The 21118-nt window shown below is 45.6% G+C and overlaps 1 protein-coding gene across 6 annotated transcripts in view; it reads right to left on the bottom strand.

Annotated features, from left to right (window-relative positions):
* SSX2IP (SSX family member 2 interacting protein) overlaps positions 1 to 21118 on the bottom strand; it is a 450188-nt gene that overhangs the window by 288509 nt on the left and 140561 nt on the right. For all 6 annotated transcript variants that reach the window (XM_085602084.1, XM_085602087.1, XM_085602088.1 and 3 more), the window contains exons 3-4: positions 16969 to 17123; positions 3973 to 4185 (exon numbers count right to left, since the gene is read on the bottom strand). In XM_085602084.1, the coding sequence (XP_085458210.1) occupies positions 3973 to 4185; positions 16969 to 17123 (368 nt within the window). The remainder of the gene's footprint in view (positions 1 to 3972; positions 4186 to 16968; positions 17124 to 21118) is intronic.

The raw sequence follows: 21118 nt of genomic DNA, 5'->3' as shown, positions 1-21118 counted from the left end.
ATAAGACCGTCCTTAATGCAAGTACTACTGCGGATCGTCAAACAAGTAATAATGCAGTTCGTAGTGCACGTACTAATGCGGATTGTAAAAGCAAGTATTAATGCAGTTCGTAGTGCAAGTACTAATGCGGATCGTAAAAACAATTCAGCACCGATCGTGGAGCTCGTTAAGGTCTCTATGCCACTCCTGGCTGACGCTCTGTTGCCAAAATATGCCCCCAATCCTGTTACGAAGGAAACAAAGTGCAGCTCCCACTGCCACTCCAGCTCCCACTGCCACTCCTCGGCGAGTACGGGCCCTGATACTGACTTGAGCGGAGGCTCACGCTGCAAAGATGGGAAAGGCCGAGAGCGGTCTCGCGTAGCACAAACTCCGCCCCAGGCAGGGACATACGCACGCTAGCTGAGCGTTACCTGGGGGAGTGCAGTCTCTCTCTCCTCTCGGCTTGGGCGTCACGCTGTGCGGCTGCTCCTCGTAGTGAGTCTCGGGCTACCAGGCGACGGCCTTGCAGCTAATCGGCTCCCGGCGCGACTACGTTGATATTAGGCAAAGGACCACGGACCCACAATGGTGAAGGTTCACAGGTCTCTCCTTGGCAAAGGCAGGCTTGGTCCGGCAGCGGTGATTTCTCACGGCTCCCCCTTGGGATGACGGTCCGGGCCGAAGGCGATAACGATCACAGCACTTCTTGTCACGCTGTCGATCGAAGCAGAGCGCAAGACTGCTCTGAGGCATATGGTCACGTGGCAATTTTCACAACGGTCTCAGGCTGCAAAAATCACACGCACACAGCGTCGCTGACACACACTTGGAAACTTGCACATGGTCACGGGGCGATTCTCACGACGGTCTCAGGCTGCAAAAAGCACACACACACAGCGTCGCAGAGACACACTTGGAAACTTTTATGTTCCTGGGTTTCCACAACAGGGAGCCCTTGGAGACAAGTTACTTCAGGATACAGCAAAGTCCTTTCAAGCAGGGGGACACAGCACACAGCAAAGTCCCTTGTCCTCTCCTTAGTCAAATCAGCAAACTGCAGGCCAGCCCTAGAACACAGCAAGGGCAGTCCTTCTCTTGAGTCTCTTCAGCTGTTCTTCCTTGGCAGAGGTTCCTCTTGATCACAAAGTAGTTTCAATCCTTTTTCAGGCTCGAGTTCAGTCTTCAGTTCAGGGGCTTCAGCTCTCACATTTATACCCCTAAATGCCTTTAAAGTCTGTTCAGTGGGATTGGAGCACGGTCCAAACCAGACCTGGGTGTCTTCCTGCCAGTGTACACCCTCTTCCTTTGATAGTGAGGGTCTGGTCCCCAGATGCTTCGCAGGAGGTGGAGCCATCCTTTGGTGGCAGCAACACAAGCCTCTTCACATCCAGGGGGCTACTCCTCCCCTCACATCAATTGCAGGCCAGCCTGTTGCTGTCTCACCTACTCCTCCCTGGTGTCAGGACACTTAACAGACCCGGTCACATCCAAACCCAGACAGTCAATACACAACAGGCAGAGGCACACAGGATGGTTTAGGACCAGAAACCAGCCACTTCTAAAAGCGTGGTTTCTAAACACAGAATTTAAAAACCATCTTCACAAAAAGATGCGTTATTAAATTCTGAGTTCAGGCACACTAAACTCCATCCCTCCATCTTATGCCAATGGGAAGGTATTCTGGAAACATGGGACACAGCATTCCCCACTCTGTCCTAAGGGCAATATGGCCTTGCAACAGTGAAAAACGAGTTTGGCAGTATTTCACGGTCAGGACATGGTACACCCCTCAGTACATGCCCTACCTTTCACATGCACTGCACCCTGCCCAGGGGGCACGGCCTAGTGGGGTACCTTGGGCCTACTACAGGGGTGTCTGATGTGCATGGGAAGGGTAAGGCCTGGCAAGTGGGTGCACTTGTCAGGACAACAAGGCAGTTAAACTGCGCGCAGGCACTGCAGTGGCAGGCCTGAGATCTCTTTTTAGGGCTACTTGTGTGGGTGGCACAATTAGTGCTGCAGGCCCAATAGTAGCATTTGCATTACCAGCCCTGGTATACATAGTGCACTTTACTAGTAAGACAAACATACCAATTATGGACAACCAATTACCATAAGACTTTATACAGGGAGCACTTGCACTTTGACAGTGATCAGCAGTAGCAAAGTGCCCAAAGCATCTAAGCCAGCAAAACGAAATCCACCACAGCACCAAAAATAGAGGCAAAATGTCAGGGGTAACCACGCCAAGAAATGCCAGGTCTAACTGGCTGGGTTCAGATAAGTGGTAGTACTGAAGTAGTGGTGGTGTCCACCCTGGACAAACTACGCAGATACCAAATCTCCAGCAGAGTTATTCCTGTTGAATCTTTAGGCTGGCTCAACACCATGCACCACAAGATTCTCCTTGGTTACCGGGGGACATCTGTGTCCTCCTCTGCGCTTGAGACTGGTCTACCAGTTTTTTATTCCACAGATCATTCCACATTTACAGGCAGTCATTCTTTATCAGTATGGTGTCTAAACTGTAGGGTCCCTCAGGGTTCAATATTGTACCCATTGTTAGTCAAACTCCTAGTACTGAATCCATCTTGCCAGTGGGGCCATGAAAAGGATGAATGTTTCCCGACGACACTCCAGTCATTTTAAAGATCACAAAAGACCCCATGTGGCACTGCCTCTAAATGTTGTACTGTCTATTTAAAGTGGAACAATGGATGTTTCACAATAACCTTAAGGTGAATGGGAGGAAAACAGATCCTGTGCTCTTTGAGAGCCACCCATTTTAGCTGGTCTTTCTGGAACTGAAACCCAGACCAGGGCAATGTGTGTAAAATAGGACTTCATTCAGCTGAAACCTAATGCAACCATGTTAATGCTGTGGGCAATTTGCAACTCTTCCAATGGCACACCTTAAAGAGAATTCTTCATCTGGTCTCTGTACCACACAATGTGACTTTTTTAAATCCTTTCATTTCACTTAAGATTGACCAGTGCAACAGATTCAAAAGCTTCAGACACTATAAAATTAAGCAGCCAGGTAGGCGTTTGGCCTTTGGGTCATGGACCACTACTAGGGAGCCCTATTCCTTCTTCACTGGCACCCTAATAAACAGTTTTTCTAAACTAAATAATTTTTTTCTTTTTTTAAATCATGTGGCTCACTCACAAGGCAACGTATTCAGCAAATGGCTCTGCTCTGAGTATTTTGCATGTCACCGCCCACCCCATTCTTTAAGATCTATTGAGCAAGGTCTTCTCCCAATTCCACGATTCTGCAGATCTTAGTGTTATTGCGCTTTCTAAGTCACAACTGCCCAGAATTTGAATACTTTTCATTTCCTTCCCAAAAAGGACTACATTTCTTATGGTTCCATAACCTACTGAAAACCTGTTTATTCCAGAATTCTTCCTGTTTTGGAGCTTGTTGAAAGCCATTTTTCACCAGGTTCTAGTTAGGTTGTCTGGCAATTGGGTTCAGCACCAAGATACGGCAGTAAGGGAGGCAGCTCAAGCTCTATAAATACTTAAAATAAAAAAAATCTCACATACCTTTATATTTACCACCCTCTTTTTTTTATCAGCAGTTTTCTTCCTGGGAATCAGAGTTGCTCCCCACACACCTGAACTTGTCAAAAATGTGAAAATATTTTGAAGGTTTCCAGCTCAAATAGCTGCACATGCACCATATCACTGGGAGCATTATCAGAACCATGTTTAATTTCACCCACAAACGCAGACTTCAATACATGTACCTACTTCCTTCCTTGTTTAAAAGAGAATCCAGATTAAGTTCATTCTTAAAATAAAACAAATACTTGGAAGTAAAGTGAATAATCGCCTGACCGCTTATAAGTCCATTACACAACCTTCCCTTTCGGGATACAAGATTTTCTAAAGTGTAAATGTAACAGAAGTAACTTACGACCAAAAAAAAAAATAGCTGGTAACATAACGTGCATTACATTCCTATTAAAACTTGTCAAGTACCTTATGTTTGAAATTGCTGTTTTGGAGGTGATCCATATCACTTAGCAGCTTGACATGTTGCATCCCTGCTTCTTCTTGAATTCTGAGGTTTTTACGATGAAGGAGAAGCAAATCATTCAAGCAATTCACAGCTGACACTATGTTTAATTGTCTCTGTACGCCTTGCCTTCTGAGCTCTTCATACAAAGAGGAGAAGCCCAAGGTTGTGAGCTCCTGGCAAAAAATATATAGATTTGTATATAGACAAATAGTATTTTCATTACAGTACAGCAAAACATTTTGTAAACAACTTCACAGTAATGCATACCAGACTTCAGATATTTAAAGATTATCTCTACTTACACAATACTCTGATATGAAATCACAGAAAGAACTTGGGTTAGGTCAAATAAACTCAAACCTAATGTTCAGAAAGAATGCCTAAACATTTGGAATTTAACACCGGGTATTTTAGGTATTGCAACCATGCTAGGTTTTATTTCTTCTGGTCTATATACTTGAAATCAGAATCCCCTGCAAACCTCAAAATGTAACTTGGAAAAAAAAATAATAATAATAATAATAATAATACTCACATTTGTGTGGGAAAGTAGTGGAATCACCAGGTCGACACAAATGTCCTACCACCCAGCGTTCCTCCAGGTCTCCTGATAAAAATGCTACCTCACTTGTGTGGGTGGGCCAAGTACCCACGACAGGGAAGGGCCCAAAATGTATTTTTGAGATATCAGAATTATCGATCACAAAACCTAGTTTTGCAAGAGGCGCACCTCCGTTTTTGGTTCCCAGGCACGGTGGCCATCTAGGGAAACCTACCAAACAAAGAGTTCTGAAAACTAGATACCTGGGAGAGTCCAGGCTTGTGTTGATCCCCTATTGTTTTCCTACCCAGAATCCCATGCAAACCTCAAATTTAGCTTCAGTGGCAGAGGGGGGGGGGGGGGCAGGGGAGGGGGAGGGAGGGGACACATTTTCCTTAAATTTCTGCCGCGGATTACCGCGCTGGCACACATTCTCTATCACCCAGCGTTCTCCTTTTTCTCCCAATAAGAATGATAGACTCTGCATTGGGCACCCACAAAAGTGAGCTAAGAGCTCGCTGTGCCATCCCCTCAATCTCTACGTTTTCGGCCCTTCCAAATCGCAGGCCCTTGGCCAACCCACAAAAGTGAGAGATCATTTTACTTGGGAGACCAAAGAAAACACTAAGTGGTAAGAAATTTGTGCCAGCATGGTGACCCCACACAGAAATGTGTGAATAATTTGATAGTTTTAGCTAAATTTTAGGTTTGCAGGGGATTCTGGGTAAGAAAACATTGGGGGAATCCATGCAAGTAACACCTCCCTGGACTCCCGAGGGTGTCTAGTTTTCAGAAATTTCTGGGTTAAGCAGGTTTCCCAAAACATCCACCGACCCCGGGCCTAAAACGCAGGAGCCTCCTTTGCAAAAACAGGTTGTTTTGTAATAGATAGGGAGGCACTAGTTTTTGTTCCTGGGCTTGGCAGCCATCTAGGTAAACCTACCAAACCCAGACATTTCTGAAAGCTAGACACCCGGGGAGTCCTGGGAGGTATGGGCTTGTGTGATCCCCCAACATTTTCTTACCATTTGTTTGAGAGGGTATCGGCATGTCCTTTCAGGGCAGCCCCCACCTCTACACAAGGTAAAAAAAAAAAATAATAATCCCAGGTGCCTAATAGGCTTTTGGGGGCCATTGCCGCAATATGCCCCCAAGGGGTGCAGAAAGACTCTGCACATTCTTTTATGGAGGGGTGGGGCATTGGCATGCCCATTCTGGGCAGACCCCTCCCCTACTCTAAGAAAAGAAAAAAGTCCACAGTGCCTAGTGGGCTTTCTGTCGCAGGCCCCCCCCCCCCCCCCGGAGGCACATTGGGGGCTATTGCCCCCATATGCCCCCAAGGATGCAGATAGACTGTCCATTTTATGGGATTGGGGGCATAAGCAGCCCTTTCTGGGCAGCCCCCACCCCTCTTTTTTTTATTTTTTTATATATATATAAATAGAAAAAAACACAATCCCTGTTGTCTATTGGGCTTTTTGCCCCTACCTTTTGAGGGGGCAGATCAGGGGCTTGTGCACCCATCCGCCCCCAAGGGGGGCAAAAAGACTAAATGTGCCCATAAACGTTTGGGGGGAGCAAAGTCCTTTGCCCAAGGGGGTCACTCCTCCCCTCCCTTGTGTCTAGTGGTGGATCCCTGCTTGGGCATCACCATCCTGCGGCGATTCCTAAGCAGGGATCCTCTAGGGAAGGGTACCATTTTAATGGGGAGATAATCCCCTTTCCAACCATACCTCTCCCAATGTTTCGGTGCTCGGGGGCTGAGACGGTCCCACGAGCACCGAAACATTGGAACTGAAACTAAGTTGGTTTCGTTTTCAATGTAATGACGACAGCGCGCCATGGCCTGACAGAGCCCTGCAAGGTCAGAAGCAGTGAAAGTGAAATGAGCCTATCAACTCTTTTCAGTTTCACTTTCAGTGTAATGACACCAGTGCACCAAATGCGCCGATCGTCATTACACTGAAAAAAAAATGCCTTGGGAAGTTGGGGAAGCTCTTCGCGATCTCTTGAGTCTCAAAAAGTATTAAAGTATTGATCAGGCTTTTCATTTATATTAGGGCACGTATCGGACTAGAGTGCATCAGTGTTACGTTATACTAACTTCTAAAGCACAAACAAATACCCGGAGTCTTGGTGCTAGCTCTTAAGTGGGCATAGGTCCGTGCTTCCCTAAAGAAGAGCCAGGTTTTTAACTCCTTCCTAAAGGATAGCAGACTAGGTCTGGTTCTAATATGGATAGGAAGTTGGTTCTATTCTTTTGCGGTTCTGGTCATAAAACCTCTTCCTCTCCAATTGGTCCATTTGAACCTGGTAACCACAAGTTTCATGGCACCAGAGGAGCGCAAGTTTCTCTTTGGAATGCACCATATGTAGGATTGTTTCAAATAGTCCCAGCCTAAATCATGAACAGCCTTGTTAGCTACACAGAGCGCTTTAAACCTTTTTTGCTGCCCGATAGTGAGCCATTGTAGCTTGCTGATGGCTTGAGAAGCAGATTTATGGTTGGGAATGGCAGCCAACAGTCTGGCGTCTGCAGTCTGCAAGACTTGTAACCTATTTAGGTGTTGATGTTGCATATTTAAGTTTAAGCCATTTCAATAGTCCATCTTTGATGGTATCAGTGCCGTTACCAGCATTTTAAGGGAATCCAAAGGGATAAAAAGGGAGAATCTTTAACATCCTCAAGATATAGAAAGAGGATTAAGTGACCATATTCACCAGCTGGCCAAATGTTAATTAATAATCCATTAGCACTCCCAGATTTCTCATCTTACTTACTGGGGAGGGCAGGGTTCCCACTTCCTCTAGGGACCAAAGGGTGGGATTATTCCCAAAAGTACATATTCTAAAACCAGAGAATAGTCTCTTAATCCTATGATGTGTGACAGCAAATTTAAATGAAATGCAGATAAATGTTACAAGCATATTTTCATTTAATAAGGAATATATGTGCAATCTTCTGAGAACATAAAATGCGCACGGAATATTTATTAGCTGCAGCTCTTAACACTGGTTATTGTTAAACTAACAGATGCATACAAATGCACACATCACTTTATTTTATTTATTTAGAAAGTTTTATAGAGCGCAAACAAGATCCTTGTGGATATCAGAGCGCTTTACATTACAACCAACTGTTAATTAAACAAACAAGAATGTGCAGGTAACACTCGTATAAAACATTTTGTGCAAATAGCGTAGGAGGCTTAATCATAGTAATGGATATTATAACAGGATCTAAAGAACTCGGGGACTGAATAGTCTGTGCTCAAGTAAATTTTGCCATGAGAAACGCTTTAACTTCTTTTTTGAAAGATGCGGTAGAGGCATTCAGTCTGGTTTCAGGGGGAAGGGTGTTCCATATTTTGGGCGCCATCCCCGAAAAGGATCATTTATAAGTTTTCTTCTTGTTGAACCTTTGCGGTTTTAGTAATAGGTTTTCGGCACTCCTTGAGGATCTTAGACCACCAGTAAGTAAGTAATTTTTTATTATGCATAATTAATTAAAATCATTGCATATAGTGATCATACAAAACAAACACAATTTCCTGGTAATATAACATCTGTACATTTGAATTAAAAGAAATACTTTTCTAAAAATCAGGAAATATTATACAATATAAGACGAGAAAAGGTTAATATTCATAAAATGTGCAAAATAGGAGGAATTTGCCGATCAACCGGAGTGTAATCGCTGTTTCTTTAAACCATTAGCGATTCTTATTGGATATTTAATCTTTTTTCTGTGATATCCAAAAATTTTGTCAGGCGACAATTTAATTGAGTAACAATCGGATTAAAACATAGAAGTATTGCTTGTCTGCAAGTCCTCACTCCATGCTGTATAAAAAACGGTTTTAACAAGGATACCCTTATATCTTTCAATTTTTCGCATAAACAGATGATGTGGGTAATGTTCTCATCCCCTAGTCCGCATAATCTACATTCATTGTCTTGTACGGTTAGTTTCCATGGCAGCAATAATGTTTATCGGACCAACCCTCAATCTTAACTTCAAGAATTTTTGTTTGGTATGGATCTTTATTCCTAAGTTTAGATAGGTTTGAGGGTTGCCATTTTTATAATTGTTTAAAACTGTCCATCCATGAGTTCGTCTTGACAAAATTTCCTTGTCTAATGCGCGGGTGTTGAAAATACTCCACTCCCACACCGGAAAAGGTTGGTGGTAACGGAGTCTTTCCAGGACATACAGTGGTAGCTTGGCTCGAGTGGTCAGGAAGCAGGCACCGTGCTAAGCATACGACATACCCATACAATAACCATGCGTGCATCCGTTCCAAAAACGACTCTACACCGTAAAAACTATGAAAATATTTCTCTTTATCTTCTTTTTCTCTTAGTTGCTGATTAGATAAATAAATAACACAATGACAATATACAAGGCTTTTTAAATAGTGCAGGTCAAATAAATACTGGCTTAATGATTCAATAAATAGGGGTGATCATAAATAATAAAGGCATAATATAAGTGCATTTCATACAGGCAATTAAATATTCTGAGGCAATAAATACTGCAAACCAATAAATATTGTGCGACAATAAATACTGTGGAACAATAAATACAGTGAAGCAATAAATAGGTTAAATACAATAAATACAGTGCCCTCAATAAATAATTAAAAGCGGACAGCGACACTTATAGACTCAGATCACATTTGAGATTACTATGGGCTGATTTGGCCCAGGCACAGCTTGTGGGGATGTGGAAGGCTTGAGGGTGTCTACTCCCTGGCTTGGACAAGGCTGAGGCCTAAACTGAGGTAGATCAAGGGGGGAATACCAGAGACCTGGCTCTCTCACTCTACACAACCCCTCTAAATTAGTCTCAGCTCACCCCTGGCACAGTCCAGCTGGTTCCAGCACCTCTAACCCCTAGAGTAGTCTCTTAGGATTCCACAGGGCCTTTGGCGCCCTCTATTCCACTTACTGCCCTTTTTCTGAAGCTCCGACGCCGCTGGAGCCGTGTCGACGCCGTGAGGCGGTTCCGGTTCGATGTCGGCGGCCTCGGCACAATTTCAGTTCTTGACGACGCCGGTAGGCGGTTCCGGTTCGATGTCGGTGGCCTCGGCTCTATCTCGACCTCCGATTCGATGGCGTCGGGCAGTCTTGGCTCGATGTCGACTTCGGGCGGCTCCGGTCCGATGGCGACCTCAGTTTCGATGACGTCGGCCGGCCTTGGCTCGATGTCGACTTCCGGCGGCTCCGGAGTGCGATCCCCACTCCCGACCTCCGGTGCTCCTCTCCTCAGGTTCCGGCGTCTCCGGAGTGCGATCCCCACTCCCGACCTCTGGTGCTCCTCTCCTCAGGTTCCGGCGACTCCGGAGTGCGATCCCCACTCCCGACCTCCGGCACGCTTCACCTCGGTCTCCGGCGACTCCGGAGGGCGGACTTCACTCCCCCGTCGACGCCGCTCACTCGACCTCGGGTGACTTCCTCCTCGACCTCTGGTACTCTCTACGACCTTCGTCGGCGCCCTCTCTCGACCTCTGGCGGCTCCGGGTACGACGTCTGCTTTTCCAGTCAGCGCCGCTTCTCCACCTCGGGCTCCAGGTCTCCAGGCTACTCGACATCGGACTCCAGGGAAACCAGTATCCAGGTCAGGATCTTGCTGTTCTTGGATTCTAAGGCCTGTTCCTGCTGTCCAGGTCCTTAAGATGGTTTTTCTTGCTTCTTCCCACACAGGGCTCCAGGCTGGGCTCAGTCAGTAGGGACTAGTATCAAGGGTGGGTTTATGGACCCCACTCCAGGCACAAGTTTTCACCCCTGCTGCCTCACTCCTTCCTCCTTCAGGTTTCTGCTGCTCACTCTTCACCAGTCAGGTGCCAACTGCCAGCTCCAACTGCCAACTCTGTCTTAGCTTCCCAACATTCTAAACCGCCTCCAACTGTCACAGGGTTCTGGAATGTTCTGGAAGGTGCTAGTAGGTTCCAGTGGGTGCTGGTGATGTCACAGGTGGCCACCATTTTGTGCTCCAGGCCCTCAGACAGAAGTTTCAGGGGTAGATAAAATGGCTCCCTGAATCTGCAGCAACACTAAAAAGTCTGGTGGTTCCCAAAAAGGAAAAATTCAAACAGGGTTTGAGGCAAAAGTGGGACAAAATAAATGATGAGGAGGGACCACCCAAAGGGCTGACAGGTCTAACAGAGGGAGATGCTTTTTATTGCTTTTGTCGCTAGTTTTTTGAAGACATTGTGGGATACTGAAGAATTCCATAGGTTCTCTAAGCCCAATTTCTCGATTGAATCTTTGAGATATTTATTAGATGGGGATTTGTTGTTTCGTATTAATTCTGTCCATAAAAGGTCGTTTAAAGTGCCTTTTTCAACTAGTCTGATTTTGTGCCAGCTTTTTGCATAGGCTCCCATTCTCTCCACGGTTTGATTTTGTACACCAAATTCCAATCGAAGTTGGGCTGGAGAGACATATCTTGGAAGTTGGAATATCACACGATATGCTGTTGTTATAATATTATTTAGCATTAAAGAGATCGTCAGTTTCTGCGCGAGGTAGCTGCGAGTGCTAGGATGCAAGGCTTTATGCGTCATGCACGCAACGTTTAGGTGGATTCTAGCTTCAAATGGTAGCCAGTTCAAGGCTTTTAAGTCAGGGGAAATGTGTGATAGTCTTCGAGCCAGTGATGAGTCTTGCTGCAGTGTGGATAGAAGCCCTTAGGGGCGCTGTTGCAGCTTTTGGGAGGCCACATAAGGAGACACTTCTGTACTCTACTCGAGGGATAACTAGAGCTTGTACTGCCAGCTTGAAGTCATCGACCGGCAGGAAGGGTTTCCGCTTCCTCAGTGTGTTTATCTGGAAATTTGCTCCCTTTGTAGCGTTACTAATGTGTTTTTCCATCGTGAGGTTGCTGTCAAGAGTAATTCCGAAGGATTTTGCTGAGTCCACGATGGTTGGTTGAAGGCGGTAAGCTGTTTGATCAAGTCATGCATTAAGGGGACTTTGGCAGGTGGTGCTATGAGGGGGAATTCTGTTTTTAGCGCATTCAGTTTGAGATGGTTTTGTGATAGCCAGGACTGGGTGTTCCTGAGTGTGGAGTTAAGGACCTTATTGTCTTCTAGGGAGTTGATCTTGAGATAGTGGTGTGTCGTCCGCGTACATATGAAATTGTACGTTAGATGCCTGTAGAATTTCAGTGAGAGGTTCCATGAACAAGTTAAATAATGTCGGCGAAAGTGAGGACCCTTGCGGAACCCCTAGTGTTACAGGTAAGGAATTGGAGAGCGTGTTGACCTTGAATTTTTGTGTACGGTTATGGAGGAAGGAGGTAAACCAGTTTAACACTGTGCCTGATAGACCCATTCTATGCTCCAGGAGATCTATTAGTTTCTGGTGTTTGACCGTATCAAAGACTGAGGAAAGGTCTAGCAGGATGAGTAAGCACGATCCGTTCTGGTCAAGGATTTGTAACATCATCAATAATGTGTGTCATGGCTGATTCTGTGCTGTGACCTGCTCTGAAACCTGATTGGTGTTTATTTTTGGAGGTCAAAATGTTCTACGTGATTAGTCAGTTGTCGGTGTACACATTTTTCCAGAAGTTTGGCCAAGGTGGAAATACTAGATATGGGACGATAGTTGTTAAGGTCCGTAGGGTCAGCTGTAGGTTTCTTTAGGATGGGTGAAACTTGACCTACTTTGAGGGAGTCCGGGATACAGCCTTGTTGAAGTGAGCTGTTAATGATTTTGGTCCAAAGTGGAAGAAGCCAAGGTGAAAGGTCTTTGACTGCGTTGGCAGGGAGAGGGTCAATGAGGCGATTGGCAGGTTTCAGGGCGTTGATCTTCTTGCCTAGGGCGTCTTCAGTGTACGTGTCAAAGGAAGACCATGCTGCCTCGTTTTTTGGGCCAGGCTTAGAGGGGAGTTGGCATGGCGCAGTTGGAAATGAGGTAGTGATTTCCGTATGAGGAGCAGTGTGTAGTAATCGTCATTGAGGAGATCCTTCATGATGTTGTCGGTCTTCAGATTAAAGAAGGTAGAGAATTCTTCACAGTTGGGTTGTGGGCGAGCTAGGTCTTGTAGCCATTGGGGTGCGTCCTTGGATTGTTTTTTGATGAATTCAAAAAGTTTTTTAGGACGATTGTTTGCTTGGTCTAGTTGGTGGCTGAATAAGTCTGCTTTAGTGCGCTTAATCTTTTTATAGTAGACATTTCTCTTTTTCCTTAGTAGTTTAAGGTGGTTAGCAGATGGGCCTGATCTCCAGTTGCGTTCCAAGGATCTGAGGGCCAGTCTGTCCTCATTAAGCAGAACGTTGTATGAGGGCTTGGAGTCTTTAGTGGGAGCTCTCTTAAGTTGCAGAGGGGCTACTTATCGTGGTCATAGCGTTGAGATAGTGGTTGGTGAGATCATGGACGTCAGAGGTGCCTACAGGGGGCTGGAGCAGGTTGTAGCTGGAAGAGTGTAGTGAGTTGGAGTTGAGTTTTTTTAAGTTTCTTTTCCAGATCTTTGGTTTTGGGGATTGCGCCGAGTTGAGTTTTGAAGTTTCCTTGATATAGAAGGCGATATGATGGTCCGACCAGTCACAGGGTTGGATCGACTCCAAATGGATGACGTCAATTTTGGAGATTATAAGATCAAGGGTTGTGCCTTTATTGTGTGTCGGGCTGTTGCAGGATTGGCTGAGGGCTAGATCTTCCAGGAAGTTTTTGAAGCTGTTTACCACTGCGTCATTGTTGTCGTTCCAATGAAGTTGAAGTTGCCAAGGAATATTTGGGTATTTTGCCGCCCATTGTTAGTAGAGATCAAGTCCATGAGGTGTTCGATGAAGAGGAGGTTGTCTCCGAGGATGATAGAAGATGTGGAGAGAGCATACTGGTTTGCCATTGCAGCTAATGTCCAGGCACAAGTATTCACACAATGGGAAAGTAGGCGATATGGCTCTGTTTATGGTGATGCTGCTACGATGTATACAGGCTATACCTCCCCCTATCTTGTCCGTTCTGTCTAATCTAATGATGTCGTAGTCGGGTGGTACTAGGATGTCGAGGAGAGGGGTGGAGGATTCTGTTAACCAGGTTTCAGTTAGAAATAACATCTCCAGCTCCTGAGGGATGAGGTCAGCTATGTCGGCTGCCTGTCTAGAGGCCGATCTACAGTTTAGCAGAGTGCATTTCAGATGGGGTGAAATGAGGGAAGAGGAGGGGGGTCTCGAGTGAGAGGGATTCTTCTTAGGTTATCACTGGGTCCTCTGTTGTGTGTAGCGGTTCTCCAGGGGTTGAGGGGGATAGTCTGGATGGTCATCTGGGAGGACGTAAGGGAGTTGGGCAGGGAGGGTTCGTAAGATTGCAGAAGAGAGAGAAGATCGCTCTCCGAGAACGGATTGATGCTGCGCATTGGGCGTGTTAGTGTGTTGTGGGAAGGAACTGTTTTCCAGCTGGGTGGAGGCATTTTAGAGGTGGGTGAAATAAGGTCCGAGCGCTCGTTTAATTTATAGGTCTTTGAGGGAGTGAAGCGCAGGGATTGTCTCGACAACATCACCTTGAAAGAATGAAGCTCCGCTTTAATTTGGTGCAGTGCGATCATAATTTCATCTAGTCTAGGGTCTGGTGCGGATGAGAGAGCGGTTGGTGGGTGTATTATGTACGAGAATGGCTGTGTGGAAGGGCGTATAGTGGGGGTGGCTGGCTGTTGTGTGGGAGTGGGGCTAGAGGGGGCGGAAGTATGGAGGGTGGCTTGCTCAGAAGGAAGCGTGGTTTCAGAAAGAAAGTGAGGTGACCCGCTATGAGCTCACAGTCTACGTGGGGGGGGGGGGGGGGGGGGATGACTGAGCGGTGAGGAATGTGTGTCATGAGAGGCCGTGTGGGACAAAGGGGAGGTTACGGAAGAGATTGAATCAGTGGGAGATAAGCTGTAATGGGGGAGAGGAACGGTGGGCTTCAGAGGAATAGGTTCCCATCTAAGGGAGGCACGCAGGCTGCCTCAGTCGTGCTAGGCAGTAGAGTGCACGGGTCGGGTGTAGTGACGGGAGGTGTGTGGATGGTAGGGTTGTACGGGGGGGGGGTTTTGGGAAGAGAGCCGTAAGGCACCAGTGCCAGCGCTGGCCGGGGCGTAAGCATGTCGGGGGTGTCAAGCGCGCAGGGTGGGGAGGTGAAGTGCGGTGTGGGGGAGAGAGGGGTAAATTGTGTGGGGGACGGAAGAGGAGGTATTGTTTGCCAGGGTGGGAGGACTTATCAGCTCTGTGTTGCCGCGCAGGGAGCGGGTTGAGTAGCCAGCCTGGGGTATAGACACCAGGTTTTTAATGATGGGGATTTAAAATACTGTCTGTGGCTTGAATGAGGATAGTACCGTTATTGTATATGGTGATAGTGGCTGTCGCATGAAAGATTTGGGAGGGGGAAATACCGAAGGCTGTCCCATGCACGGTTTCCCTCGTGGAGATCGAGGGAGAAGCTAGGAATGCTTTCCTCCATTGGGCTCTTCGTTTTGTTTGGAAAATGAAATCAGTGGTAGTAAACCCGCTAGGAGGTGAGAAATAAGGGTCCGCGAAGAGAGTTTTGGGGTGCAGTTTTATGAAATTATGCTTGAAACGTTTGGCTGATTGTTTTGTGAGGTTAGGGGGATAAATGATGCTGTAGGGGTGTGTACCTGCGCGCGCCAAGATGCGAACCGCCCAATGCAGTGCAAAGCACGCTAGGGGGGGGGGCGGTATTGGGGGGGGAAAATGAAAGTAGGGGGTGGCACACTCGAAGTAGATGTTAGCCCCGGGTGCAGTGTGCAGGTAAGGATGAGAAGTGCAAAGGGGGGTGGGGGGGGCAAGGAAAAGGAAAAGAACAAGGGTTTAAAAGTAGAGAGGCTAGTAATATGTCGAGTGAGGGATTTAAAGAAAATCCGATATGTGGAGAGAAGATCAGGTCAGTCTAATCAGGGGCAAAGGGTGGGGGTAGTCGAAGATGGCCACCTCATTGGGACTGAACTAATAGCGCAATTGTGTGGTCCATTGTTGTTTCCATTGCCAGTGTGAGCAACCTTTTAGTCCTATGTCTCCGACTATAGGGGAAGGTGGGGGCTCTAGGCGTTAGGGGGACCACCTATGTAGATTAGTTTCAATGTCGATGGGGGTGAGAGATAGTCCTATGGCAGTGGTAATAGCTCAGTGGTGAGATTTATGGTCTCGGCCATTTTAGGCAAGCATAACTATGGTTGCCGCCATCTTAAGGATATCTAGGGGGGCAAAAACGAGCACACCAGTATAGGGTGGAGGGGTAGGGTGCCCAAAGGGAAAAAGGTGCCTTAAAGGGAAAAGTTACCTTAGAAGGGAGAGCGTGGTGCCAAAGTGGAGATAGCTTCGATTTAATACCTAGTCATCCGATGGCTTCTTCCAGGACTTCTTGAGTTGGAAGGAGAGTTGTGGCCGCAGTATGTGTGAGTCCTTTGCTCCGGAGATATGACCGACATCCAGCGGTGAGGCAGCAGCGGGGCAAAGAACGTGCTATCGGCGTTATGTGGATTTGGGTCTTTCCGTTTCTTCGTCTGTGACAGGAACCCCCCAACCAGGGGTCGCGTCCTCGTGGGTCAAGGAACGAGGATTCCTAACAGTGAGAGTCAAGAGAACACGCCCCGCTCTCAACCTCGGTCGATAGATGGGGGTGGGTGGGGGGGGGGGTTTGGGGGTCGAGTAGCGGGACAACATGGGCCAGCACACAGCACCAATCGGTGCCAGAGTTTTCTCAATTCTCATCGGTCGACGGACCACCGGAGTGTCCACTTCACCCCTCCCGGGCGAACCCAGCCAAATGCTTGAAGATGGTGTTGGTGGTCCTGGGCACTCACAGCACGGCTCCGGCTCCCTCCGCGGCCAGAACAGTCCTTCGGTGGCGCCGACCACAGCGATCGTACGCAGGTAAGACTCTGCACTTAGAATATGTGATCAAGTCCTATCAAGTAAATCGGTGTGATATACATCAAGAATACAAACAATAGCACATTTTTAGGATATTGGGGACACCTTCGTTAACTATTTATCACACGACTTTAGTACCATTTAATATAGATTCTTAAGTTTGATCTTTTTACCAATTACTTTGCGTAAAATTAAAAAGCTATTTCTTGTTGTGGATTACCCTCAGAACTCCTGGCAATCTATTTTCCATAATGATTTTGTGTCTTACTCTGATACTCTGAAAGGTGCACAATTCAACAGAATCTTTGCTCTTCGAATGCCTTGTTTTTGGTATTAATAGCTGGCTGCTGGTTAAGAGGTATAAGATGGGTACTCTCCGCTTTATTCATCCAGTTTGTTCTATTAAATTAATATAATGTATTGGTCAAGTAGGCATTCATTCAAAAAATTTAATAAACTTGCCCCTCCTAAAGTAATTTTTGAACATACATTAGAGCAAAATCGGCAATTTTTAGTTTCAATAAAAAATAAACAAGCCTCACCTGGTCAAGATAGGATATGCACTGATCAACATTCTCCTCTGTGCAAAAGGAAACCGAAGTATTGCAAGAGTTTTTACAGAAAGTTGGTGAAGTGTGGAGTAGGTTTGAGGGAGACATAATTGTTGCTGAGGTATACGATGATTGAATCTTGCTATCTGTAATGAGACAAGAATTCATTTAAATGAGTTGCATTAAAAAAAAAAAAAATTCTCCTAAATGGCTGATAACTTTGCCATAGAACAGAAAACAAGTTCACAAGAATACACTAGTTACACTAGTTGGCTCATCAAGCCATAATGCAATATTTTGTTTTAAGGCGAAAAGTTAAAAGAAATGGAAAAATACATATAGTGATTGCAGTAGTCCTTGCTTATCTTCCTTCAGAGCAGAGTAGGAACTTCTTGCATCGGCAGAAAGAACAGAAAAGCTTTTCTAATAATGAGATTCACAACATTCTTATCCATCCTCACAGCGGAGGCCTCACCTAGATACTATAGGTTTTGACCACGAAAGGGTTTTGTAAATAAAGGAAGGGCAAATACAACCAGACTCAACATGAAAGCTTTTCCCTCCGCTATAGCCTTGTTCTGCCTCCTCCCAGATGATTGTGGATCTGATTGCAAGGTCCAAAACAGCTGAATTAGAGATAAAACAAATGTCAGACACATCCAAGTAAACAAACGGTCTAAAAGTCCTTACAAGAAGCAGCATTGTTTTTATTAGGTTTCAGCTAGACAGCGCATGAGCTGTCTCTGCGAGACATTTTGTTTGCATTCAGTAAGCCTATAGCCGGCCATAGCTTACCATTTGTTAAATTCAGAGTCTCTCATTTTCTTCAATCCAGTTTGCCTTGGCATGCCTGCATCATATTCTCTTCTTGTGTTTGGCCTTTTCCTGGAACATGGACTAAGTGTGTCCTTCAACTGCTCCCATTTTTGGCGCTACTTTTTTGGGGTTCAAGCAATCTATACAAGTGCTTGTGATGTCAGTCTGTCTCCCATATATGCCCATCCCACCTGTCCCATTCCATGTTGCCTCTTCTACTTTCCCCTAGCCCAACAATGTAAGCACATCAGCTCAGCTGATCTTTGACAGCAAATAGGTCTGTTATTGTGGCCCTGAATACACATACCCATGTACTGTTAAGTGTGACATTGATTCTGTGTGCCTTCCAAATAAAGAATACAACAATTCTTGTCCCCCAAATATAATTTATAGAGTAAAAGATTGTTTCGCATATGTTCTTATACTTGTCCAAGATACAGTGTGCACCAGTGTAGTGCCTCTGAAATATTGACAAAACCACAGAGAGTGGCTTCATTTCAGAAATGAAGGTCTCTTGTAGAACTTGAACAGTAATAGCTATCAAAGCCACCTTCACTCTGACATACTGAGCAAGAAGTCTGAGGTTGTGTAATTTCATAGGGCCGGATTTGAATTTCGGGAGACTGGTTATTTAGTCACAATAGTGACAGATATTCGATTTGCCGCCGAAATATAAATTACATAGGATATTATGGGATTTATATTTCCACGGACACAGTTGTGACGAAGTAACCTGTCCGCAAAAACCTTAATCAGACCCTTAATGTTCATCTTTGAAATAAGAGACTAGCCACCAGGAAGTAATTTAATAAACCTGCTTCATATCAGGGTAGAACCACCTAATTTACAGACAAATGTGAAGAGACGATGAATGATATTGTCCATGCCAGATAAAAAGGTATGGTTTCTAACCTGTAATCACAGTTCTCTCTTGGGGCAATCACATTGAAGTCATAAGCATTTGAATAGTTGGGTTCATGAGCGGGCATCCCAGAGCACTTCATAGAATATCTTTAGTGTAGAAGTTCGCCTTTCTTCAGGTAGGCCTTCAGAAACACTTAAGAAAAAAACATAACATGCAGCCTAGAAAACTGGCTACAGTGGGGAAAGTCTTCCGATTGTACTTGGAAAAGGGTCAAAGTACCCATATAAAGTTATAATTTGAGGTAAATGTTTGACAAAACAATCAAAACTTTCACAAACCCTTTTCTGTGAAAGTAAGAGATGAAAGATAGTAGGACAGTGTACCCCTATAGGCGGTTATGTAAGTTTAAAACAGTGACTGCCTTTAAGGACCCAGAGGCCACCAGTATCCCATCATACTCAGCAGGTGGCAGTTGCCTCAGTTCTTTTTAACAAGAAATTTCAGTGATAGGTAAGTCAAATAATTCTCTCTATGTCCACTGGGGAGGCAGGAGGGTTGCTTAGGACTTACCCCAAGAGAGAACCGGGATTACAGGTCCATGCAGTCTCTTGGGAAAACTCCATTGAAAGTCATAAGAATTGGACTATAATAGCAAGTCCATCCCAACCGACTGAGATGGAAAGAACAAAGGAGAGAAGATAAGACTGAATTAACCAAATACATTTCTGAGGGAGGCTTGTCCTACTTGAACATCTGCTATGGCATCAGAGTCCCAAAAATAGTTTTTGGTGAATGTGTGAACAGATCTCCATGTGGGCGCTTTACAAATCTCGGTAATAGGGACATTTCTGAATAAAGTGGCTGTAGCTGCTTTGCCCCAAATAGAATGGGCCTTTGGTCTAGCTGACAAAGTCTTGTTGGCTCTTTGGCAACATAAAAGTATGCAGGATACTATCCAGCAAGACATGGATTATTTGTAAATGGCTAAACTTGTATGGACCGGGCCACAATTTACAAACAGTTGGTCGAATCAGCGCATGTTGCACTTCTTATCCAGATAAGACCTCAAAACCTGCCGTACAACTAGGGAATTGAAAGATATTCCAGCCGGGGTTGAAGGATACTGAAAGATGGTTTGTAAAGAAATTGTCCGATTGACATGAAAATCCGAAATGATCTTCCTTGGGAATTAATTTTGGGTGAGTTCTTATAGCTACCTTATTAGAGTAGAACACTGTACAAGGTTAGTTAGAGCATAAGGCTTGGTATTAACTAACCCTACAAGCCGATATGATCGCTACGAGGAATGCAGTTTTCCAAGAGAGATGCAGCAAGGATGACTTATGAATGGTTTCGAAATGATCCTGCATGATATGTGAAAAGACTATGTTAAGCTCCCAGGGAAGGGAAGGACGCCTGATGGGAGGGATAAACTTCAACCCTTCTAAAAAATCCTTGGTTACTGAGATCTTGAAAAAGTTTTGAAAAGGACATTTGCTGTAGGCAGTAAGAGCCACCAAGTGATCCTTTATGAAAGAGAATTGCAAGCCAGATTTTGACCAATGGAGGAGTTAGGGAAGAATGTCTTCCTAGCAAGATGTAGGGTCTATGTTCTTGGAAGAACACCAAATGCAAAATCTCTTCCACTTGAAGGGATATGCTGAAAAGATGGATGGCCGTTTAGCCTCCTTGAGGATGTCCATGCACTCTTGTGGCAGGTTCAAGTGTCCATAACGCACTGGATCAGAAGCCATGCTGCCAAATTAAAGTCGAGATTGGGGTGGACCATCTGGCCTCCAAACGTCATTAGTAGGTCTGGTCTGTATGGCAGCTTGAGATGTGGGCGCTGTGACTGGTGAAGGAGGTCTGTGAATTACCGTTGGCGTGGCCACTCCGGGGCAAACAGGAGGAGTCTGCCTCTCGAGTAGGACAGGGAGATTGGTGGAAAGGCGTAGAGAAATTTGCCTGACCAGTGGATCCATAGGGCATTCCCTAGAGTCCCAGGTTGGAAGTACCTTGAGGCGAAGTCTTTGCCTTTTTTTTTTTTATATATACTGCGGTGGAGAACAAGTCTATGTGTGGAGAGCTCCATAGCTTAAAGAGCTCTTGCATGACATTGTCCTGCTGAGGGCTTCTGCCTGCACATTTTGTACACTTCGGAGGAGAGTTGCTGCGATCTGCAGGTTTCTGGCTATGAGCCATTTCCGAATTGCTTAAACTTCATGGGAAAAAGGTCCGAACTTCTCCTCCTCCACCCCCCCCCATGCTTTTTGAGGTAGTACATGGTGGTTGTATTGTCCGTCTGAACAAGCAGGTACTGGGTCTTAAATGACAGGCGAAAGGTGTACTGCCTGGAGCTCGAAGAGATTGCTGTGATACGTCATCCTCGAAAACCATGTGGGCAGCCAACCCCAGTAACAATACATCTGTCACTAAAGTGTCAGGCAGAGACAAGAACGC

The sequence above is a fragment of the Triturus cristatus genome, chromosome 4_2, assembly GCF_964204655.1.
Source record: "Triturus cristatus chromosome 4_2, aTriCri1.1, whole genome shotgun sequence".
Lineage (NCBI taxonomy): Eukaryota > Metazoa > Chordata > Amphibia > Caudata > Salamandridae > Triturus > Triturus cristatus.
The sequence above is the reverse complement of the archived record's forward strand: the minus strand, read 5'-3'. Positions and strand labels throughout refer to the sequence as shown.